Source organism: Theobroma cacao, chromosome 6 (genome assembly GCF_053813885.1).
Source record: "Theobroma cacao isolate CCN51 chromosome 6, ASM5381388v1, whole genome shotgun sequence".
Taxonomy (NCBI): domain Eukaryota; kingdom Viridiplantae; phylum Streptophyta; class Magnoliopsida; order Malvales; family Malvaceae; genus Theobroma; species Theobroma cacao.
In genome coordinates this window covers 28,330,026-28,353,204 of record NC_142644.1, presented here as the reverse complement: position 1 = coordinate 28,353,204, position 23,179 = coordinate 28,330,026, and the positions used below count along the sequence as shown (strand labels likewise).

General features: G+C 37.4%; 3 protein-coding genes, 1 long non-coding RNA gene and 1 other non-coding gene across 5 annotated transcripts; 2 read left to right on the top strand and 3 right to left on the bottom strand.

Moving 5' to 3' along the window:
* Positions 1 to 1,535: 1,535 nt before the first annotated feature.
* LOC148762258 (uncharacterized) lies at positions 1,536 to 6,602 on the bottom strand. The gene is made up of 2 exons (XR_016027112.1): positions 5,862 to 6,602; positions 1,536 to 3,042 (listed from the first exon to the last, which is right to left on the bottom strand). It is a non-coding gene; the product is annotated as an uncharacterized LOC148762258 (long non-coding RNA).
* Positions 6,603 to 6,736: 134 nt separating this feature from the next.
* Positions 6,737 to 6,810, top strand: TRNAI-AAU (transfer RNA isoleucine (anticodon AAU)). Its single transcript has one exon. It is a non-coding gene; the product is annotated as a tRNA-Ile (tRNA).
* A 41-nt stretch (positions 6,811 to 6,851) lies between these two features.
* LOC18596639 (phosphate-repressible phosphate permease pho-4-like) lies at positions 6,852 to 10,701 on the bottom strand. Its single transcript, XM_088807593.1, has 11 exons — positions 10,549 to 10,701; positions 10,168 to 10,290; positions 9,951 to 10,020; positions 9,565 to 9,689; positions 9,163 to 9,378; positions 8,635 to 8,721; positions 8,076 to 8,513; positions 7,874 to 7,983; positions 7,629 to 7,734; positions 7,294 to 7,548; positions 6,852 to 7,210 (listed from the first exon to the last, which is right to left on the bottom strand). Exons 1-11 carry the CDS (start codon positions 10,699 to 10,701, stop codon positions 7,085 to 7,087), a joined length of 1,809 nt encoding a protein of 602 aa, XP_088663719.1. The 3' UTR covers positions 6,852 to 7,084.
* A 3,184-nt stretch (positions 10,702 to 13,885) lies between these two features.
* On the top strand, positions 13,886 to 18,265 carry LOC18596638 (putative alpha,alpha-trehalose-phosphate synthase [UDP-forming] 7). The gene is made up of 4 exons (XM_007025246.3): positions 13,886 to 14,115; positions 14,360 to 16,479; positions 16,579 to 16,852; positions 17,318 to 18,265. The coding sequence occupies exons 2-4, from the start codon at positions 14,492 to 14,494 to the stop codon at positions 17,627 to 17,629; spliced, it is 2,574 nt and encodes an 857-aa protein (XP_007025308.1). The 5' UTR covers positions 13,886 to 14,115; positions 14,360 to 14,491; the 3' UTR covers positions 17,630 to 18,265.
* Positions 18,266 to 20,593: 2,328 nt separating this feature from the next.
* UNE1 (intracellular protein transporter, putative (DUF641)) lies at positions 20,594 to 22,841 on the bottom strand. Its single transcript, XM_018122598.2, has one exon. The coding sequence runs from the start codon at positions 22,452 to 22,454 to the stop codon at positions 21,039 to 21,041; it is 1,416 nt and encodes a 471-aa protein (XP_017978087.1). The 5' UTR covers positions 22,455 to 22,841; the 3' UTR covers positions 20,594 to 21,038.
* Positions 22,842 to 23,179: the final 338 nt, after the last annotated feature.

Genomic DNA, 23,179 nt, shown 5'->3' with positions numbered 1-23,179 from the left:
GGGTCATCTTCTTACCCAAATTCCCACTCGTGTTTTTCGATCTCTAGTCTAATTAGTCCACCTTAATCAAGTTAATAATGTGAGAGGGCAATTTTCCAAGATGTCGGAAATTTCACGTTCTGGAAATCAATGTGGAATAAATGCATGTAGACAATTTTTTGACAGAAGGAACCCAACTGAGAACATCCCTATCGCTTACACCTCGGTTAAGACTTTAAGAGCAAATTTCCAATGGAAAACAACCTCCGAGTTGAAGAAAAACTTTGATACGTTTTCTTGCATTTAATCTGTAGTCCCAATCTAAAAATCGTTGGGTCGACTTTCCACGCAAGATCCCGTCCCTGGGCTAAATCTAGTTGACAAATGAAAGCAACACACTCACAATGGGATCTTGAATTAACGATGGTCCAAACCATGAAAAAGAAAGCATTGGTCTATATCCATCACAAATTGGCATATAAATTTAGTTGCTTTTTATATCTTGAGCCGTCTATTAGAAAAAGAAAACCCAACAATTGGAAAGTCTGCTGCCCATTTTTCCTTACAAATTGGATTCCTCAACCATCTTGAGATCTCATGATAAAGTTCTGTTCATGGAAAAATAGTCAAAGGCAAGTTAATCACAAATCATAATTGTCGGTGATCAATTCCGGAATGATTAAAATTTAAAACCCATGCTGAAGATGTTTTTCTTTTTTTGGTACAATTATAAGTTCATTCCGTGGATAATTCCTATGCTGCAATGATCTCGTTTGAATTTCAAATCTAATGTTATTTCCTAATCTTCTTCTTTAAGGTCCAAGACTTTAATCCTTCTTTCCCAAGAATTTTCTCATATATACCGAGAAAAGCTGTGACATAAATTGACAGCATGCATTTGAGTAGAATGCTAGCACATAATGCGATTCCTTGTTGGTTAATTACTGATACTCAGAAGGGGCACATGGTCAGATGGGCTGTAAAAATTCCTAGAAATGTTGAATCTCCATTTGCAGAAGGGAAAGCTTAACCTCATTACGTAATGCTTCTCATGTGATTTTGCCATATTCGCTATATATTTTCAAAGACTAGGGAGGGCATTAACTATTTTTCACTTCTGAGGAGATGTGCATTCCATGCTGGACCGGTTCACAACTTCAAGCTGCTGGAAAATAGTACGGGAAAGGCCAGGGAAACTAGCAGAGTTGTGGAGGGTAAAGAAAATGAAAATGAGAATGGTTCTTGTGTTGATATCTTTGGCCATTAGGCTAGATAGTAAAAGCAGAGATGCAAATCAAAATTGGTTCACATGATCAGGGGCATGAGGTCTATTATGACCCTCGATTGTGGGATCATAAGACCCCAGAAACAATAACAGCACCATTAAAGCTTTGGCAAGAACTTTATGAAAATTAAAAGTAGCATGTGTTCACTCTTCAGCAATTGTTATAGCTGCTGTACCTACCTACATCCTCTGCAAAAGGAATCGTACACCCGTGGCCATTGCTGTGCGAATTGCGATAAAAGGAATTGACATTCAAAAAAAGAAACAAAAAGAAGCATGAAAAAGGGGGTATCATCATGCCAATGAGTTTCTTTTTATTAATATACGATCCGACACAGTTTACACAGTACCTTCACACGAACTTTCTGGGAAACTTCAGAAAACAGAGTAATAGAAGGATATTAAACAATACAAGCGATAAATATTAAAATCGAAGCAGAAGGATTTAATTGCAATGAAATTGAAAACATGATACAGATAGAATCTTATACCAGCTATTAAAAATTGAGCTTTCTTTTGCCTTTTCTACACTTGGTTTCTAAAACAACCAGAGCAGTATAAAAAAAAAATGAAGTTCAACAAGAACCTGAGGACAAGTACAAAGTTAAAAAGTGTCATCGATGGCCAATTCCGGGGCTTGGCACAGAAGTTAGCTCTTGAAAGCTTATAATATCGTTGTTTCTCAAGAGATGTCTCGTGAAAATGGGTTCAGCATTGCCCCTGTGGCTCGGACCGGAAGGCGTTATGCGACCCTTCATGAGAACACGGAAAGCATTTCCACGTGATTCTTGCGGCGAAGGAGCTTTATGAACGCCTAGCATGTTCGAATTAGGCTCTTCAGTTGGAGACTCTGATGGTGTGAGCGGCGGATGGATACGAATTGCAGAAACAGTACTTGTTGGCATGAACATGGGAAATATCATGATGCAACTCAAGAAAAGTGTGTAACTTAAGGCAGCCATGATGTTCTTTTAAGGTCGATATGGGAGCAAGACAGGGGGTGATCTGTGAACAATATTCGTCGGCTTTTGATTTTTAAGGACAACTTTGAAAAGAGCTTATTAACATCTAGCAAATTAAAGGGTTTTTATCGCAAACCGTTTTACCGGGAACCACTAAAAGTGAAAAGGAAGAAAATGGAACTAGGGGCTGGAGGGGGGCTAGCCACCTAGGGTGGTAATGCTAACTATAGTACAGTGCTACAACTTACGACTATCGCCCAATTTGCATGACCCACGCCGCGTATTTAGTGGCTCGTATCAAGAAACTTTATCAAAGGAAAATCGACAAATATCAAATTAGATACTCACAACAAGGCTAATCCTCTGGATTAAAATAACAAAGAGGCATGTAAATTCTTTTATTATTAGCTAAAAACATAATATCCAGGTGACTGTTGTTAATTAATATCTCAATCAAGTTCATTATGGACCCTAAATGTAGTGAAGATCATGATATATTTAAGTAAGCAGGAAAGAAACATAGATGAAGGAGATTTTCACAGAGTTCTTTGGTCAATTAATGCCTTGTCGCATAAACCTAAACATTGTCATGTGTCCTAGAAAAGCAGAGGTTTTGGGGCAGCTCCTATTGGCGTATCAAAAAACTATAATCCGTGATCTCAAGGATACACTGAATCTATCTATGTCTCTTGGTGTGACTAATTTTAATTTGCTTTTGAGGAAGAAATTCCACATATAAATCCGCTGACTTTGATCCAAATCTCTCCCAACTGCCCTTCATGGAAGACGTGAATATGTATATCTCTGCAACAATGTCTAACAGAAATCAATCAGTACCATCAGTCTCTTGCAACTGCCATCCTTTAATGGAGAATAATTTATCAACTAGACTGAAAATGGAAACACCAAATAAAAGCATGTGGTAATAGTACTAATTCTTTATAATAAAGCAAATAATTGTCATTATCTTCGAATATGGCCGGTTAGACCTTTAAGGGAGAGGACGGAAGAAAATCAAGGGAAGGATCATTGCGGTGAGTAAGATTTGACTTTTGCATGTAGGTCTTAAGTGACTTGTGTTGGATCAGGAAATGATGATAACTTTTGAAACGTTGTGGAAATTAAAGATAGGTGCTGGAACAAGGAAGAGATGGCTGCTGGCACGTCGCCGACGTGCATGGTTAGGTTTATAATAGATTGATGAAGATGTGACTGTTGCAGGCCACTTGACCTCAATTCAACTTCATTTTCCGGCTTCCACCCACGATCAATAAAAAAAAGAAATAATAATAGTAATAAATTCAGAACTTTAGTTTTTTATTATGTAAAAAGATTAAGTTTAATATTTTTATATAATACAAAAAATAACTTCGAATTGGACTTTAAAAAACAATATCGTTAATATTTCATAACATGAGAAGAAACTACGATGTCAAGCCGAAGATCGTTAAAAGGAATCTCTTAACTATTTGAAGAAGATCAACTGTTTCTCTCTGGCTCACATGAGATTTTTGCCCAATGAAGAGAAAACTAGCATGGTCATTTTCCACAACAAAATCAAGTGAAAAAAAGGAAGAGTTTTCTTGATGAATACGCTCACATGAGGAAAGTTAAGACAGGTACGCCTAAAAAGGAATGTGGAAGATCTAGTCTTGACATGTCTATCCAATGTCATCATATCATTACATGCTTCTTTTTTTTCTTTGCCAATATTCTTTTGGTAGGGACAGTTTAGATTTAGCTACCGCACATTCTGTATATGTGCACACCACAGCCATCAAAAGATTAGATGAACGTTGAAGTTAGGAAAGTTTGATTCACAAGAAAAGGATCAAGAGCATTGGAAAGAATTGTGGTTTACGGAGAGCGGGGCCCTTTCCAATCTGACCTTATCTCTCTGCTCCTTCCTCGCTCGTTACTTGGTCAGTAGTGGAGTTAGGTTAGCTATACATTCTAGTCAAAGTGATGGAAGTCCACCACAAATCACGTGCTAAGGAAATGCTTGGGGAGGGGGGGTGGTTTGGGTCAAAAATTCATTGCAATTTGGACCTTAAAAAATCGGGCCTAGATGTAGACGTGACTAAAAGATGCGCAATAACAATACTGGTTTCCTTTAAATTATTATATTTGGAACTTCTACATTATTTGTTTCATAATTTCTGATTAAATACTAAAAAATTGAATGTTAGTCTTTATATTATATAAGTTTATATCTCGAGAAAAATTGGTCAAAATTAAATTAAGGGAAAGCCCAAATTAAATAATATTAATAATAATATTGAATTATTTGACATAAACCCAGTGAAGGCAAGCATTCTTGCTCGTTTATAGCATAATTGTCGTGACGTGCGGGTCCGGGAACCCGTCCGCCAGACGCGGGCAAAAATTAAATATGTGTGGGTGTGGGAGTCGCCACCAATCTTTTTTATCTAGGTGTGATTGGTCACCTATTAACCCGATTCTTAATCGACGAAGTCCTAAATTAATTTTAGGTCCGTCGAAAGAACGAGAACTGGTCCACGTTTTTTAGAGATGGGTTCGGGAGTGCGGTTACGCACGGAGAAGGGTTAGCACATCCGTGACGCCCGTTCTACGAACGGTACCATTTTAATCTTAAGTTATCTTAATATAGCCTTTTCTTGGTTTAATCCCTATTTTATTAATTAAAATTTTTTATTGAATTGTCAGACTGAGTTTTTCACTTGGTCTTACGTATGCATATGATGCAAGCGTAGAATGATGTCGTGACTTGTTTATTTTAAATGATGGAGTCGGTAATCTTTTATTGGAAAATTATTCGAAGACTATCCCAACGCTTTGGTGATGTCTCAAAATTCTCCTTACCTAGAGATATTCCCGGAAGAACTCGTCTCTACGAGCTCCTCGGGGAAATCCCATCATCGGGATTCCCGCGCCATTTGCAAGATAAGGGTGGCATGCAATGACAGTATAAAATGATGGTATCTACATGTACGCGTTTATTGATTATTTAAAAATTTTGATTATTCGTTATTTATTATTTTTTATATATATATACTTTATTTTTTGGTTATTTAAATCCATGTTTGTTGTTGATCAATTTTTTTACTTGTTTACAAAGCTTATCTAAATAATTAATTAATTAACTTTTAAACGATTAATTTAACTTTGTTTAGTAATATTTATTTGAATTAACGAAATCTTTCTACATATATTATTTTCTAATAATGACTATTTGACTTAATGGGTTTTGGAGTTTAGAGTTCGGATTTATCCCGACGCTTCGGTGAAAATTCACCTCGAACTTCGCACCCGAAAAACCTCCACCCGAAAGAGGCAACTCTTTGCCCCTTTTTGGTGGTAATACTCAAATATTTATGATATTATTTATTATATTTATTTATTTTTCATTTTATTATCATCATTATTTTTTTATTTTATTTTATATATTTTTTTATTTTTTTATTTTTTCATTTTTTTATCTAAAAATATAATATATATATGTATATTGAATTATTATTATTATTATTTATTTTATTTTATTTTTATTTTTTTAATATTAAATATAAATATTTGTTCCTAAAAAAAAAATGATAAATGCATTTAAATTAAAACGGGCTAGACCCAAGCAAAACAAAACAAAAAAAAAGTTATACCTTGTTGGGCTGCAATCGGCCCAACCCGGCGGTTCGTGGGAGCCCAAGTCTAATCCTTGGCCTGTTTCTGGAAGCCCACAAGGTAAGACCCAAAACGCACCGTTTTGATGCCTGCAAAGCCGCTCAAAACGACGCCGTTTGGCCTAGTCCTTCCAGCTTCTGCCTGCCTCTCTGAAACGACGCCGTTTTGCCCCCGAAACCTAGGTATTTAACCCTCTTTTCTCTCTTTCTCTCTTCACTTTTGTTCCTCACTTTCTCTCTCTAGCGGCAGCAAACTCTCCCCTCTCTCTAAAAATCCTCTTCTTCTCTCTTCGCCGGCGTCGGCGTCCTCCCCTCTCTTCTCAGATTTCTCTCTTAGCCGGCGAATCACTTCGCCTTCCGTTGCCGGCGTCAAGCTCTCTCCTTTCTTCTCTCCGCCGGCCGTTCCTTCTTTTTCTCTCTCCACCCCTTTCTCTTTTCAGATCTCAATTCTTTTTCTTTTTTTTGTTGTTGCTTTTTGTTCTTTGATTGCTTGTGGCTAACTGCTGTCTCTCTCTCTTTTTTGCAGGGTTTTTAAAGAGCCGGGTTGTCCCGATTTTTTTTTATTTTTTTTATTTTATTTATTTATTTATTTTATTTTATTTTATTTTATTTATATTTATTTTTTATTTTTTTTTAATTTATGTGTCTACAATAATATGCTTGAAATTTTCTTTAAGATTGAATTATTTGACATTAACAAGTGAAGGCAAGAATTCTTGCTCGTTTATAGCATAATATGCCTGGAATTTTCTTTAAGTGGCCTGGAGGTGTTAATTTCTTGATGAATAATGATAAGGGAGTTGCCTTACCACTTTTAGGTTTATTAGATCTCACAAGAGAATCGTATGGTAATCGGCCTATTAGCTCAGTTGGTTAGAGCGTCGTGCTAATAACGCGAAGGTCGCAGGTTCGAGACCTGCATGGGCCAAAATTAACAAATTTTTTCGGATTCGAACTCCATCCGTTCATTTATGACAAAAGTTAAAACCAACTTCGTCTTCATTTTAGCTAAAACCAACTACTTAAAACGCTACATTCTTCTTTTATTTTTTTTCTCACCATTTTACAGTGTATACTCCCTTAATTTGAATGGATTAAGTCGTATTCAAGACAAGTCTGTGTAAATTTGGTGTGACCAAGGAAAATGAAGAACCAAGATAGCCATTGATTGAGCAAAATGGAAGGGCCTATGGACGCGAAGATCAGGGCACTGCATAGGCCGGAGTGTGTATGGAGGCAGAGAAGGTCAAATAAGCAAACCCACAGCTAAAGATTATGGTCATGATCCACCCACATAGGAATTTGCATAGGAGCTTCCAGTTAACATTCTGCAAAAACAGCATCCTTAAATTAGTTATTGTCTTGACTTAAGGAGAAAATAGAATGAAAAGAAAGGGTGAGGAAATCTTACCCGGAGGTCATCTGCTATCCCAACTCCTACCAAGGAACCAATAAAAGCATGGACGCTCGAAACAGGTAGATTCACCATAGCAACTATAATCATTGCTGCCACTGTTGACAACTGGGATGCCCAACCTCTGGAGTTGCTCATGTATGTCAGCTTTCCACCAAGGCATTGAGTCAGCCTCCACCCGCATAGGAAAAATCCCATTGCAGCAACAAGTCCTCCAATGCCTCTAAACCACCACTTCACTTGTAGATGCCCCTGATAATCTCTTATGAATGGTTAAATGCACTTTGGTTAATTATAAAAACAAATGATTAAACAATGTTGCAGTAACTCACCGCATCTTCCCCATTTCCAGAATATTTCGATCTATGCTTGAACACATCAAGAATAGCTACAAATGGATTCACAATAACAGCTATCTCACTAGCGGATTGCATAAGCCTGCATCCCATGGGTAAGATTAATTGAGAAAACTATAATGCCTGTTGATAAATTTCATTGTGCTACTTCATTGCCAAGGTTTTCAATAAGTATAAATGGAAATTGAGGTGCTTTTGGTTTAGTGCTAGAGTAAACCTACGCAAAGACGCATGATGCTAGAAGTTGAGGAAAACTGAAGTAGTCTTCTATCTCATCGTATTTTTCAGCCAAGGCATGCCGAATGAGAGTTCTTCTGTCGTACACAAGGACCTAATCCATTGCAATTATATATATGCATGTCAGTAAAACCAGCATTTCATCAGACGAAATTGTGCATTTACCAAACCAGTATCGTGACTTACAGGGGAAAGTGTGGACTTTGTGATATCTCTGACAAACTTAATGGCATTTTCAATTGGCGTTGATTTTTTTATCCTCTGAAAATTCCTTGTTTGTATCAACCTGTTTGGTGTAGACTTAAGCAGCTGTTTAAATGGAGTGGATTGCTCTGCACTAGTATTAGCAGAACACTGAGAGACAAGTTGAACCTGATCAGACTCTTGGATCACTTCCGGTGAAGCCCAACTTCTTTCTTCCTCTTCATAGACTGTCTCAAGGACTCTCATCTGCATAAAGTTTTTCAATATATCATCAACATCATCATCCACTTTTGCACCACTAGACTGGCCTTCAGTTACTTGACTTTCTACAGATTCATCCTTCATAGACGCGTTTTGCTTGGATGTTCTATAATTTTCGGTAGCAGCAAGCTTTTTCATTGCCAACGGAACCACCACAGCCTGTGGTAAACCCAATTAGGGTAGTAGAAATGAAAGATTAGAAACAAACAAGAGAAACCATTGGATGGTAACATAATTTACAATAATAACGTGAAAGAAATACTGTGATTGTAGTATTTACCAAAGACAATAGTGCTCCAATCAAGGCAGACCCTGCAACAGCAATTACAACAGTCAATCTATTAACATCCACATAGTTTCCTATGACCTGCCACCCAAAAGATGAAGCTGTGCCAGTAATTAAGTAGGCAATAGTGTAAAAGCAAGATAATCACCTAACTATCACTAAACTAAAAGAAAATAATGTTATATGCACTAAACTAAGCAAATGTTGTTTTCATGATCTAGTTTGACAATAATGTCAAACTCTGCCAGCACAGCCATTGTTTGTTCAAGGCTTAGAGTTTTTTTTTTTTTTCTCTTTTCTTTTTTTGGATGTCATTAACTACTGACTTATAACAATCTTTTGGGTCTTCCAACAATTTCTCATTAGATATGGATAGAAAGCCTTTTGGGCTTTCCCACAAGGAGAGAAACCTGTAATCATAATGTCTGAAGTTCTGTGGATATGATTACTATCTTTCATAGGAAAATTGAGATTGGTTGAGATTAAAAAAAAAAAGAAGAAAAAAGGCTTAATATGAAAAACCTGAGACACGATGAAGAAGCAAAGCAATCCTGCAGATATTCCGTAGTCAATAGGAAGGAAAATAAGAATCCTTTTCTTTGCATTTTCATGGCGAAGTAGAGAACTCTTCAAGACAGCAAAGAGGAAACATGCACAAAGACAGGCAATTGACGGGGCAAAAGTCCATTCAAGCAATATCCAGAGCAGTCCACCACCATTAAAGTTGTGATTATCATTCTGCATTATGCTATCATTTAGAACAAGGACTGAAGTGTTCCACACACAAATAAATGAAAATCATTTAGATCATTCTTTTGAATTTTTATTTTGCATCTTTGGTTAGGATTCATTCTTTAATACAGCTTTTCAGCTTTGTGATTGGGTTTGTTTTGACTATTGTACTGAATGTACTTGCCTTTTTACCTTGTTCCATAGTGGTAAGTAGCCAAAACCTTCTGTAACTAGCACGGTTCCTAACATAGCTCCCTGTATTGATTGCTGAGATGACACCGGTAACTCTAGGTATGTTGCAAGTGCAAGCCATATCGCTGTCCATGTCAAAAGATAAAATATGAACTATTATTTTGGAATTATAATTGCAATATTTATCCACTTAAATGTCAAGCCAAAGAAAAAGAAAAAAAGTGTGGCAGAATGTTTCAATCATATGGGGTTGGACTGTAGTTGTAAAAGCTTAGAACTTTTCTTTGTCGTGTCCTTTTCTTTCTTTTCCTCTTCTTGGCAGCAAACCACTCTATATAAAATTGATAATAGAGGCAATCAAATGAGACCAAAGGGTTATAAAGTACTCGCTGTGAGGAGAACAACTACCATGCTCCACATCAAGAAACCTTCGGTGGGTTGACTTTCTTTCAGGAACTGCATGATAACGAAACTTCATCAGGTTCTACCACTAAATATTGCTTATCCATTTAAGAAATCTTCGCATTGGGTAGAGCTTCTGTTTGGTAAAAGTACAAGAAGCAGAAAAATAGTTAGGATTAGATATTGACATGTTTTCCATACATTAGAAAATAAAGCATTAACAGTACTGTTGCTTGCAGAGGCCGCTCCGGGAACATATATGGCGCAAGCCATGATTGAGGCCTTCAAAAGGGTTAAAGCCCCTGACCCTACAGATGTTGAGAACTGCCAATAAAAGGAAAAAAAAATCATTTTCAGATGTCATAAGAAAAACATGTGTTGCTAAGCTTAAGAATCGTGTGCTTTTCACTAGATCATCTATGCTGGACCTTAATGTTTTCAAAAGGTTCAAATTCATGATCATAGCCATGTATATACCTTGCCTAGCAAGTAAGTTATAAGGTGTTTTGATTATTCTGCGGTGATTCGTTTAAAGCATGGAAAGACCCGGAAAAAAAAAAAAAGGAAGAATGATACACAAACCGGGGCTGGAAGATTGTTGGCACCAACTGAAAATGCCAGTGCAATAGTGGCAAAACCTCCGAATATGGGTATCCATTCATAAGTCTCCTTCCACTTCCCAACAATCCTGGTGGCCAATTCCACAGCAGTTTTATTCTCATTCTCCCGAGACATTTTTCGTCAGCGGCTCTAGTCTCAAAACCACCCCATTTGTTTGAAATTAGAATGCTCAAAATTCACATTGGATATATCCCCCAGGCCCCAAGGTCTAGATTGGTTTTGTCGTTTCCTTTTTCTATTCTTGTTAGCTTTTAATGCTGTTTTCCTTGTCATCTACTGGGTCTGGGTGTGTACAAAATTGAGTTTTACGCATTGTTCTTGTTTGATCATTGATGGCTACCTTTCTTGTTTATTGGAAAATCCATCCAACGTCGTCTAAAGTCTCGATGACAACGAATAAAAGCCAGCTCAAATACTTAAACCCACAAATCTATAAGACAAAGAACAGCAAGAATGAGACAAAACAAATTAAAACAAACAAAATTTCAACATAAACTCCAAAGAGTCTACATTTTCTGCAAGAAAGAATCATTATAATAACATAAATTTTGTGACATGGTGGATATAATTAGCATGATCAAAATTTTGTCATGTGGTTTTTATTTCAGAATGTTGGTGGGTCCATGAATTTAATTTGGTAGGGGTGGTCCTGACAAAGGTTGTAGCACTTAGAATTAGAGGTTATTCATGGAATATGCCAACTATGAGGTTGCAGGGAGGCACGAGGGGGCATTCAAGCATTGATGCTCTGCAGGGTTGAAGAAGAAAAGCATGTAAATTCAATTCACCTAAACTATATATATTGAAGAATTTTCCGTAGTACAAGATAAAGATAGATGCAGCAGCCCTTCTCTATCACGAAAGAGATTGGGGGGGAATATGTTATCTCCACAGTGCCACTAAATTAAAAGAATTTTCAAGGAATTCATGTTCATGTAGATTTAGCTGGCTTGCTGCAGTCATGGATGCCATCATGCGAGAAAGCCTAGGATATATAAACATATAGTAATATCTACAACATATCAAGCTAATAAAATAAACAAATGCAAAAGAATAAAGACATAGAGAACATTGGAAAATTAACAAGTAAGTCAGCTTCTTCATATATAGGTACAAGTTTTGAAGGCACCATGTCCTACCTTCTGTCTCAACCTTAATGAGTTAAAGCAAGTGTGGGCACCACCACATGTATATCTTTCTTTAATTCTGCCTTGAGCATGTCTCAACAAACATGTACTTGGTTGATTTTATATTGATCCAAAATTTCTCAAATACCATTGCTTTGACTGTTTTTATGCTCTATATATGAAAGAAAAGTATTATAGCTTGAATTCATTATATATATATATATATATATATATATATATATATATATTTATTCCTACTCACATCTATTTATCAAATTGCTTGATCATCAAGTTTTATCAAACATATCAGCATATCTCAAAAATCTTATAGATTCTAAAAAGATATGAATGAATTGAATATTAATCAAAATGTGAAACACACCAAGTGTGAATACATGGTATGGAAAAGGTTTTACATCTATCTGAACTTTCTGTCATTCATTTTCCCTTGTCTCTTTTGACCATCTATTCCATGTTTTTCCAATCCTTTTCCTTGATGTTTGTATTTCAATTTTCCGTATTTGGTAATGAAATAAAGTGGAATGTTGAATTGAAACTTCTCTCTTTTTTTTTTTTCTGTCTCTCTCTCCCTTATCCAAACATATGTACTTATTTTGTCAATACATTTTCTTCTTATTAATTTGTTTTTGCTCCCATTCCCCGAACCAACTTGAAGAAATTAGGTGGTAAAAGACATTATACGAGTCAACAAAAAACACCCACCAATCTGGTCTGACCCTAACCAGACTCTGGAGTCTGGGGTCTGGTTACACCCGCGTTAACTTTCAATACCCCCATGTCTCATAATTACATCCAAGCCATCCTTCATTCTAATAGCAATCCCCACATGCCAAAATTCACAAGGGCGAAACTGACATTACACGCCCCGAAAATAAAAAATGGAAAACCTGTTTCTCGCCCCCCAACCACAAGGTCCCCAATCGAATACACATACCGAAGGTAGCGTTAAACCGAGGAACGGCTCTCCCAAACACGTTCTGCCACCTCATTGTTGTGACTTCACCAATGACGTCATTTTATTCCAGGTCATCAGTAATTCTATCTTATCCGCAAAAAACTTTTCTCGGCCACGTGGAGACATCGTGAACAGGGGAAGCGGAAGCCGTGTCCCCACGTCGGTATATTCAGATACTGCAGTGGACCACAGAGTTATCCAAGTCCCTTTCAATGATTCAGTGACACGTAAGGTAAAGTTCGAGACGTCTATTACGTGTTGAAGAAAGGAGTGGTTAGGCGTAAAGGTTTTAGGCCATCCGTAAGAACACGTGATGATCTACCCCTTTTTTCTGAAGATGACGCGTGGGGCCATGGGGTAGCACGGTGAAGGTACACGTGGCAATGTTCATTGACCGCCACATAGGAGGCTGCCTCGGGAGAAGGGAGAAAGAGCGCGTGACGGGAAAAACTCAACAACGCCAGCTGGCATTACTGGGTAGTCTACTGGCCGACCTTATCCTCTTGCGTTTTTATATTCCAAATTTTATTTTTTTGTTTTGATTTATTAATTAAATTTTTCAAAAGAGAGAAGCACTTGTAGGAACTTTCCGCTATGCCGCAGGCGTCGTGCCGCTCAAATATACCAATCATTTTATGCCACGTGAAATAACCTATCAAGACATTAAAAAGAAATTTACTAGTACCATTTTGCTACACAATTTATTTTGGGATTAATTAGAATTATTAGATTTCTATTTATTTAACATAACCTAAAGTTGCCAAGCATTTTTATTTTAAACTTGAAATCATGGTACATTTAATTTCATTCTTTAATTAAAAGCATATTATACCCCATAGCCAATCATACATCCCTCTTGTATTTAGTTTTGAGAAAAAATGAATAAAAAAATAATAAAATCATTTATGATATTAATCCTTCTCTTAATATATTCTTAGAAAGCCCAATTTTTGTCTGATATCAACTTGAGATAAAAAGAAAATGGAATTTGGAATGAAAGGGGCCGCAAAACCCATCTGAGCTCACCTGCAACTTGCTCAACCAGTTAATGCTAAAGAACGGCTAAGATCAATTGTGTAAATCAAACGGCTAAAATTCCCTGGCGGCATCACGCCGCTTTTTCACGAACCGCATTACAACATTGCCAACATTTGCCAATTGCAAGAGAGAGAAATAAATATAAAAAAGGAAAACAAATCCAACTAAAAAAGAAGGAAAGAAAGGAAGAAGGGAAAGAAAAGAGGGGATTGTAAATGTGGCTCTTCGAGATAAAGGGAGGACCAAAACAAACCTAAAACAAACCCTAGATTTCTTCCTTCGCAAAGAAAACCCTCCCCAAAAATTTCCCTTTTTTTAACCAAATTTCATTTTTGGATTCAAAGGGGTTTCCATTAAAGACACAAACTCTGTGATTTGAAGGTTAAGGTTAGTTTCAAAGATTCATTTTTGTTTAATTTACTCCCATTATTTTGGATTCATCCGGTTGAAAAGTTTTGCCTCTTTAAGTTTTCTTTTGATTGAATTCTGTTATAAATTTATAATGTTCATTTCGGTATTTTTAGTTTTTTTTTCCTGTTTTTGGATCTAATTTTATCCATGGGTTTATTTTGTTTTGTTGATTCCTAAGTATTGTTCATGTAAAGATGATGTTTTTTATTTCTTTTTGTAGCCAATGCAGATCGTGTCAAATTAAAAGAGTATTTTTGGAAGAGAACCAAAAATTTTTGAGGGGCCTTGTTTATAGTTTGAGATCTTTGTGATTGATTCTTGTTAAGGGTAATAACCAAGAAAGAGGTTGAAGATGATGTCAAGATCATATACCAATCTTTTAGATCTAGCGTCTGGTAATTTCCCGGTAATGGGTCAAGCTCGTGAAAAGAAACGGCTGCCTCGGGTAATGACCGTTCCTGGGGTTATTTCAGAGCTTGATGATGACCAGGCTAATAGTGTGAGCTCAGATGTACCGTCCTCGGTTATTCAGGACAGAATTATTATCGTAGCTAATCAACTCCCAGTTAAAGCTAAGCGTAGACCTGATAATAAAGGGTGGAGTTTTAGTTGGGATGATGATTCATTGTTATTACAATTAAAGGATGGCTTGCCTGAAGAAATGGAGGTTTTGTATGTTGGTTCTTTGAAGGTTGATGTTGATCCGAATGAACAAGATGACGTCTCACAGCTTTTGTTGGACAGGTTTAAGTGTGTCCCTGCATTTCTGCCACCTGACATTTTGACAAAGTTCTATCATGGTTTCTGCAAACAGCATTTGTGGCCACTTTTCCATTATATGCTTCCATTTTCGGCAAATCATGGAGGCAGATTCGATAGGTCTTTGTGGGAGGCATATGTTGCAGCAAATAATATTTTTTCTCAAAGGGTGATTGAGGTTATAAACCCAGAAGATGATTATGTTTGGATCCACGACTATCATTTGATGGTGCTGCCTACATTCTTGAGGAGAAGGTTTAATAGATTGAGAATGGGTTTTTTTCTGCATAGTCCATTTCCTTCATCTGAGATATATAGGACTTTACCAGTGAGGGAAGAGATCTTAAAGGCACTCTTGAATTCGGACCTCATTGGTTTTCATACTTTTGATTATGCTCGGCATTTTCTGTCCTGTTGTAGTCGAATGTTAGGTTTGGAATATCAGTCAAAGAGGGGTTATATTGGCCTGGAGTACTATGGAAGGACAATTGGGATAAAGATCATGCCTGTTGGGATCCACATGGCGCAGATTGAGTCTGTATTGAGACTTGCGGATAAGGAGTGGAGAGTAGGAGAGCTTAAACAACAGTTTGAAGGAAAGACTGTATTGCTCGGAGTTGATGACATGGATGTCTTTAAAGGTGTCAACTTGAAGCTGTTGGCAATGGAGCAGCTGCTGAAACAGCACCCAAAGTGGCAGGGAAGAGCAGTTCTGGTGCAGATCACAAACCCTGCCAGGGGAAGAGGGAAGGATCTTGAGGAGATACAGGCTGAAATACAGGCAAGCTGCAAGAGAATTAATGAGACTTTTGGACAACCTGGTTATGACCCAATTGTCTTCATTGACAGGCCAGTATCCCTCAGTGAGAGGGTTGCATACTACACTGTAGCTGAGTGTGTTGTAGTCACAGCTGTGAGGGATGGAATGAATCTTACTCCTTATGAGTACATTGTTTGCCGGCAGGGAGTCTCTGAATCAGGGTCTTCCTCAGAATCAAGTGGACCCAAGAAGAGCATGCTAGTGGTATCAGAGTTTATTGGTTGCTCTCCTTCTCTCAGTGGTGCAATTCGTGTAAATCCTTGGAATATTGAAGCAACTGCAGAGGCAATGAATGAGGCAATCTCAATGGCTGATGCTGAGAAGCAGTTGCGCCATGAGAAGCATTATAGATATGTTAGCTCGCATGATGTGGCGTTCTGGTCACGAAGCTTTTTCCAAGATATGGAAAGGACTTGCAAAGAGCATTTTAGAAGACGTTGTTGGGGAATTGGCTTGAGCTTTGGGTTCAGAGTTGTAGCTCTTGATCCTAACTTCAGAAAGTTGTCTATTGATCACATTGTATCTGTGTATCTAAGGTCCAAAAACAGGGCTATATTACTGGACTATGATGGAACGGTAATGCCTCAAACATCACATAACAAGACCCCAAGTTCAGAGGTTATCTCAATCATAAACACTCTCTCTGGTGATATCAAGAATACGGTATTTGTAGTAAGTGGAAGAGGAAGAGAAAGTTTAGGCAAGTGGTTTTCTCCATGCAAGAAACTCGGAATTGCAGCTGAACATGGTTATTTCATGAGGTGTGATGTCTTTCTTTTTCTGTTTTACATTTTTGTCTCTTTTCTTCCCATTTTACTGCTGCTTCAACAGGTGCACTTACTTTGAAGTTGGTGTTTCAGGTGGTCTACTAATGATGAGTGGGAAATTTGTGGTCAGACTAGTGAATTTGGGTGGAAGGAAATAGCTGAGCCTGTTATGAAATTGTATACAGAGGCCACCGATGGCTCCAATATCGAGTACAAGGAAAGTGCCTTGGTTTGGCACCATAGAGATGCAGATCCAGGTTTTGGATCTAGCCAGGCAAAGGAGATGTTAGACCATCTTGAGAGTGTGTTATCAAATGAACCTGTGGCGGTGAAAAGTGGCCAGTTTATAATCGAAGTGAAACCACAGGTATCTACTTAACTCTGGTTTTGATTTTCTAAATTAAGGAATGGTACAATCTGTCCTTTGTCATTTCTGCCATTTTCTTCTAGTTAATACGTTAAAACTGGTTCAAAATGTTGCAAATTATTTTCTACCATTCCTTATTAATGATTTCAACCTATTGCGGTATGCTTAATGGTTATAAAAACACTAGCCTTAATATTTGTTTATTGGCTTTCTCTTTTGTGGGGAAGTGTAACAGTTAACTCTGCCTTACTCCTGAGCTCAGTTAGTACTCTCAGGTTACATTGATAGCAGTATTTTAGAATACAATGGGATTGTTCTTTGTGCCAAGAAGGGGTAGAAAAGCATAAAATAGAAAGAATACAGTAAATCTTGTATTTAGGTGGTGTCGCCTGTCAGATAATTGGTTTCTATTTGTTGATTGATTAAATGTATGATGTTAAATCAACTTTTTACTGTTGCTTTTAGGGGGTCAGTAAAGGTGTGGTTGCGGAAAAGATCTTCACAACCATGGCTGAGAATGGAAAGCAGGCTGATTTTGTACTCTGCATTGGCGATGACAGATCTGATGAAGAGATGTTTGAGATCATCAGTAGTGCAATTTCCAGTGGTGTCCTCTCCTCTAATACATCTGTATTTGCCTGCACAGTTGGTCAGAAACCCAGCAAAGCCAAGTATTATTTGGATGACCCAGCAGAGGTTGTAAACATGCTCGAAGCCCTTGCGAAAGCTTCAGACCCTGAACCCTTCTCAGATACTGGATCAGAAGGCTCCCTTTGAAATATTCTCCTTGGCTTTATGTCAAATTTCGGGCCTGTTATCCTTTTGGCCAGTTGGGAAGAACGCCATGCCTGACCTGGGAAGAAGGTAGATATTATTTTGTGCTTGGTTTGGAAGTTGTCTGTTGAAAAGGACATTCTATGGCCTTCAGTCTGATTATTTGGCCATTGAAACATAGCTGATGACTCGATATGGAGAATTTTTCACATGAGCTCTAACAGGGAAGGGTTGAGAGGACCTGCTGGGTTGATTCATGGAGACACAGACTTGAATTTTGAAAGAGATGCACAAATAACTCTTTTACCATCACATGGATGAGAAAGGTTAGTAAGCTTTCCTTTGTGCAGTCATAACATCCCTCACATAGATGGTGTGTATTCAATTGCAGTACAGCCAGATAAGTATCATTAAATTCAAAAGATCAAGTTCTTCTGGTGATAGCACTAGCAGGTGTCAGCTGGTTGAAAAGTCATCCTGTTGAATGAACATATACAAATGTGATTTTTCCCCCCCGTTTCTTATTTTTTTGAGTGAATTTGTTCTTCTCATTTCTTTCCTGTCCATTGGATCCATTCCTTCCCCTTTATTGAATCTGTAAATTTTATAGAAATATTGCAATTAGTTTTTCTATGCTTACATTCAATTCGAAACCAACTGTTGGACAATTGCTGAAGTCCTATTTCTTGGTAATATTATTTGAAATTCTCACTTCAAAATTAAGGGAATTTTACTTTCTTCTCCAATAAATAATTTTTTATTTATTTAATTAAAACATAAATGGAAATCAAAACTAATAAATGAAGAATTAATCATTGAATCAAAAAGTATAATAATGTGGATTAAAACCCGAGAGCCATGTAAATAGTGAAGTAATTGTATAGTTGGGCAGTATTATCACCGTCAGACAACAGCAGTTGGGGCCTGATAGCTGATGCACCCAAAACTTGTCATGGCCCAAAGCTTGATTGCTACAAGAATGGAGGTTAAGGGCTCAAATTTTAGGCCCTAATCTAGCCCATTCTACGGATATTCCCTATCTTTCTTTTGATTTTGGTGACACAAGTATAGTATTTTCTCTTGTATTTTCATTTTTCTCCCATATATCTGGACGAACATCAGTCAGTACTAGATAGGTCAAATAATGATTATTCAAAAACTAAGTTGCTAGCAATATAAATACAAGGAAAATGTTAACTAGTGCCTATAGGTAATTAGATATGATATATTTAAAAATGTATTTTGCAATAATTTGTATTATCTTTCTTTTTTTTTTTAATTTTTATATTCCATGAGAGAGTGTATTAGATGAAAAGTTATTTCTTAAAATGAAATTTTAATTGATCTTGACGAGAGTTTATAGATACCTAATAACTATTTTCTAAAAACGATTAAAACACTAAAGCGGTGATATCGTTCTTAAATTATTCAAAAATATCGTATTTCCAATATAATTATATGAAAGTAAAAGATATGTTTCTCAAGATGTGTAATTGGGTGATTTAGTTTAAAAAATTCTTTTAAACGAATGAACAAAATATTTTGTGAAAATTAATCAAACCGATCGAAAATATAGAATTTTTTTAATTAATTTGATTAATTAGATTATAAACCTCTAAATGCTTGTTTGAAAACAACTGCACCTTTGAAAGACAAGTTCATTTTTCCAAAACCAATGAGAGAAAGGGGAATAGGCAGGCAATAGGGGGGAGTTAATTGGAGATGGGACCCTGGCGCCCAGGCATAAGAAATAACTCGCGGTTTGGTGTTCGTAGATGCCAGCTGTAACTATAAGTGCCTGTATTTATTTCCTATTGGAGTATCATCAATTACCCAACTCATTCTTTCTTAATTACAACCAAACCATAACTGCCCACGCTGCCCTACTGCATTTAACCCCCATACTAATTCTAAAGTTTTGTAATTTTGTCTCATTTGCCTTCCTTCTTCCTTTGTTTTCATCTTCATGTCCTCTGCACCTCTCACAAGGCTTACAGTACCCTGGAATTTGGGAACAATTTTTTTTTTCTCCTTGGATGCTTTAATTGCTTGTTAATTGGTCATGGTCTAAGTTGCTACATTCCTCATTGAAGCACCTACCTGTTTTTTGGTGGTAAGTGTTCAATGAACATGAGAATAATCAACAGCCTGTACTGGCTGTCGGAGTTATGGAAAGGGTACAAATTGAAGGGAGTTGAGAGTGAATTAAATTACTAGTAATTATGTCCTGTTCCTGCATAGACAAATTTAATAAGCACCAGCTCTTGTTTCCTGGGGACAATAATTGTACTATGGTTATGTTGAAAAACCAGAATCCAAGGATCATGAAAGAGGAGTAAGTCATGGTTAAACTGAAGGAGAAGGACCTCCCTGGTTCATGTTGGGTTGCACGCAGACCAGAGCTAAACGTTACATCAGAATCAGGCAAGTTTCATAGCAGGGCCCGTGAACCTTTGCTCAGATTTTGTAAAAGACAGCCTAAACCCACTTCCCCAAAGAGAATATGGGCATTTTATGACTGCAAAGTTTTCATTATTTTGGCCCTACATTGCTTCCCCCCACTACAAAAAATCTATCAACCAAATCACCTACAAACAGCCTCACTTCTCTTCTTTGCCCCTCATCTTCTCTCACTTACCAGATAGAAGGTTAAAGTTTGGTCCGGCAAACTGCTGAAAAATTGGGCACCACAAAGTCAAAATTGGTCATTTTGATGTGAAGTTTTGCCTTAACCAGGATTAAGGAGACAGTACATAACCAAAAAGCTTTTCCCTGCTAATAGGGAAAAGTCATTTCCCATCTTAGGAATATGAATAAGCAGATACATTGACATATATGAAAACATAGGGATTGTTCATGCATTACAGCAAAGAGGCAATCATAGCTTCATATTTGCTTTAAAATATTTATCCTCTGCAACTGGCAATTCTTTGCCTCTGATTTTTGGGGCATATGAACATTACAAAATTGCATAACACTATATTATTATTATAATATTAACAGAGAACCTTTTTTTTTCCCTTCCACAACATTTTTCTCTTTCTGAAACTATTTTTTAAAAAAATTAAAAAGAGAAAGAAAAACCCTACTCCCCCATAATCCTAGCTGCACCTCCTCTTTCAATTTGTTCCACTTTGGGCTGTGGGTCCAGATGCAGGTGGTACCAGCCACTCTTAATCCACAGAGCAGAACTCACGCGCCACCCGACGCGCCGCTTTGTTCTTCCCTATAACATGGGAGATAACTGCACTTCTCAAGTGGAAACTAAACTTAAATCCGCAAACCCCACTTGAAAATAGCACTCAGCTCCCCACCCTATCACCAGCGGTGCGTGTACCAACACATGCGTGGATAACATCTCAGCATGTTACATTTAATAATGAAGTCCATAAGGAAAAGAATAAAAAGAAGATCAACGACTCACCGGTGGAGTAATCACCGGAGACAAATAAACTTGGCTTTGTATCACAGTTTTACCAATCTTGAACCCTGGAACAACCGTGAAACTAACTCTAATATCAACATTTGCATCGTTGATTTCACTGGAGAAAAGTGATTCTTCGCTAACATTTTCCATGTAAACCTCAGAGAATCTACTATCTTTCTTTACCTGAAAGACTGAAACTTGTTCATGCAATGAGAATCCCAAGCAATGCAAGAGCCAAAAGCGCCTAGCCATCTCTGCAAAAGCTGTAAAGAAAGCTGTATCCGGGAACCCACCAGAGGTAACCAGCTTCCTTTGATTCAAGTTTCCGAAAAATGAACATTCCATTTTGGCATGGACAAGGTTGAGGTACTTGGTTCTGGTGAATATAGCAAAACTAGAGTTTGGATACTGAACTAAATAGGATTTCGGGTTAGCAGATTTCAGGTTCTTGAATTTGTTGAAATACTGCTCCGGGTCAAGTTTCTTGGAGGCAGAGTTGTTTGTGAGCCCAAAATCATGGGAGTTGAAGCCGTCTAACATTGTTTTACACACAAAAGATTCAAATACAAAGCACCTATGGCTTTGTTTAGCGAAAACAGCTCCGGGTTCAATAGTTTTAGCAGCAGCATCAAGATCCCACTTGGCTAACTCCATTTCCTTGATCATCATTTTCACAAAACTGCGAACAGATCTCAAAGTACAGTGTAAAACTTGCACAAAATGACTTGGATTCAACGTCGTAAACTGGATGTTATCAAACATTGACAAAGGTCCACTCGCGTTTAGTTTCTTCTCCATGGACTTGTTAAAAGCAGTGCACCCTTCAAGCTGCTCATGAAGTGAAGCAATGCCTGAATCTTTTTCTTCAACATCGGATTCCAACTTCTTGATTGTGATCTCGTACGTTCGCATCAAGCTTTGCTGTTCCTGAATCTCCGCTAGCATCAAAGTAACTTGAGGCGAAAGATCAAGTTCTTTCTTTAAAAACTTACGCTTCAGCTCCGAAAGTGCTCTGAGTTCTTCCACAACAGCTTGGTCAGCAGCCTGAATAGCATCACTGTTGTAAGGATGTTGAGCCATTTGTAGCTCAGCATAAGCAGCTTTGATGGAAGTAACACTAGCAAAAACCTTGGCAACCAGAGCTTCCAGAACTGCTTTCTGCTTAACCTTGGAGTCCCCTCCATGTTTGTCTGCGTTGGAAGAAAGTTTGTGATCTGGGGTTGAATCATCTTGTGGGAATTTATGTTGGGATGTGAGAACACAGATTCCAATCCCATTGCTTGAAGCAATTTTTGTTGCAGTCCTCAAGTTGATGACTTTTTGGAAGGTTCTTGCTAGCCTGCTCTTGTGGTTGCTGTTGCTATTGTTGTTAAAAGCTGATTTGGGTTTGATTGTTTCCATCTTGGAGAGATGAAATTAGAAGGAATTGGAGGGTGTGATTGTGGTTTGGAGCATGAAAAAAAAGAAAAAAGAAAGAAAGATTTGGGTTATTGTGACCCCCAATAAGAAAGTGAATGTGATATGTTAGAAAAGCAAACAAAGAGCACAAATTTGACTATCAGAATTGAAGCCGGAGAAGGAGGTGGGCTTCAGGAAAAAAAATGAAAAAGTAGGATTTAAAGCGCGGGAAAAAAAGAAAAGAAAAAGAAGCAGAGGCCACAGGTTTTTCTTCCTTTTGCTCCCCAGGTTAACAGGGGAATATAGGTGAAACAGTTTTCACCTTCACCAGAAATCAGTACATTCCAATGTTGCATACAATAATCACTTCGGTCTCATTCAAACACATCTTGGATTCTTTGATTTTTAAAGAACTGACAAAGCTTATAAAACAATGGAACATCATGTATTTACCTTATTAAGTTTAAGTTTTAAATAAATATTTTACTAATTGTCTTCTACTTCAGATTGTTTTTACAAGTACATATATAGAAATAGTAGGAAAGATGATGATTTTATGTAGGGCCAGCTCTCAAGGATGATCAATGGCTGATGGAGCCCACGTGTTGGGAGGCATTGGGCAGAGATGGAGGTGTGTTTTTGACTGCAGGGCAACTTGGGTAAGGACTTTGGGCGTCTGTATAATTCTTCTAGGTACCGAAGTGGGGAAATTTTGCACTAAGATAATG

Bases quoted from the DNA above. Each gene is read 5' to 3' on its own strand.
- UNE1 (XM_018122598.2), bottom strand. From the start codon at position 22,454: ATGGAAACAATCAAACCCAAATCAGCTTTTAACAACAATAGCAACAGC.
- LOC18596638 (XM_007025246.3), top strand. From the start codon at position 14,492: ATGATGTCAAGATCATATACCAATCTTTTAGATCTAGCGTCTGGTAAT. The intron at 16,480-16,578 runs GTGTGATGTCTT...TTGGTGTTTCAG, and splicing joins GAACATGGTTATTTCATGAG to GTGGTCTACTAATGATGAGT. The intron at 16,853-17,317 runs GTATCTACTTAA...TGTTGCTTTTAG, and splicing joins TAATCGAAGTGAAACCACAG to GGGGTCAGTAAAGGTGTGGT.
- LOC18596639 (XM_088807593.1), bottom strand. From the start codon at position 10,701: ATGTCTCGGGAGAATGAGAATAAAACTGCTGTGGAATTGGCCACCAGG. The intron at 8,722-9,162 runs GTTTTTCATATT...TTTGGGTGGCAG, and splicing joins GCTTCTTCATCGTGTCTCAG to GTCATAGGAAACTATGTGGA. The intron at 8,514-8,634 runs GTAAATACTACA...GGTTTACCACAG, and splicing joins TTGGAGCACTATTGTCTTTG to GCTGTGGTGGTTCCGTTGGC.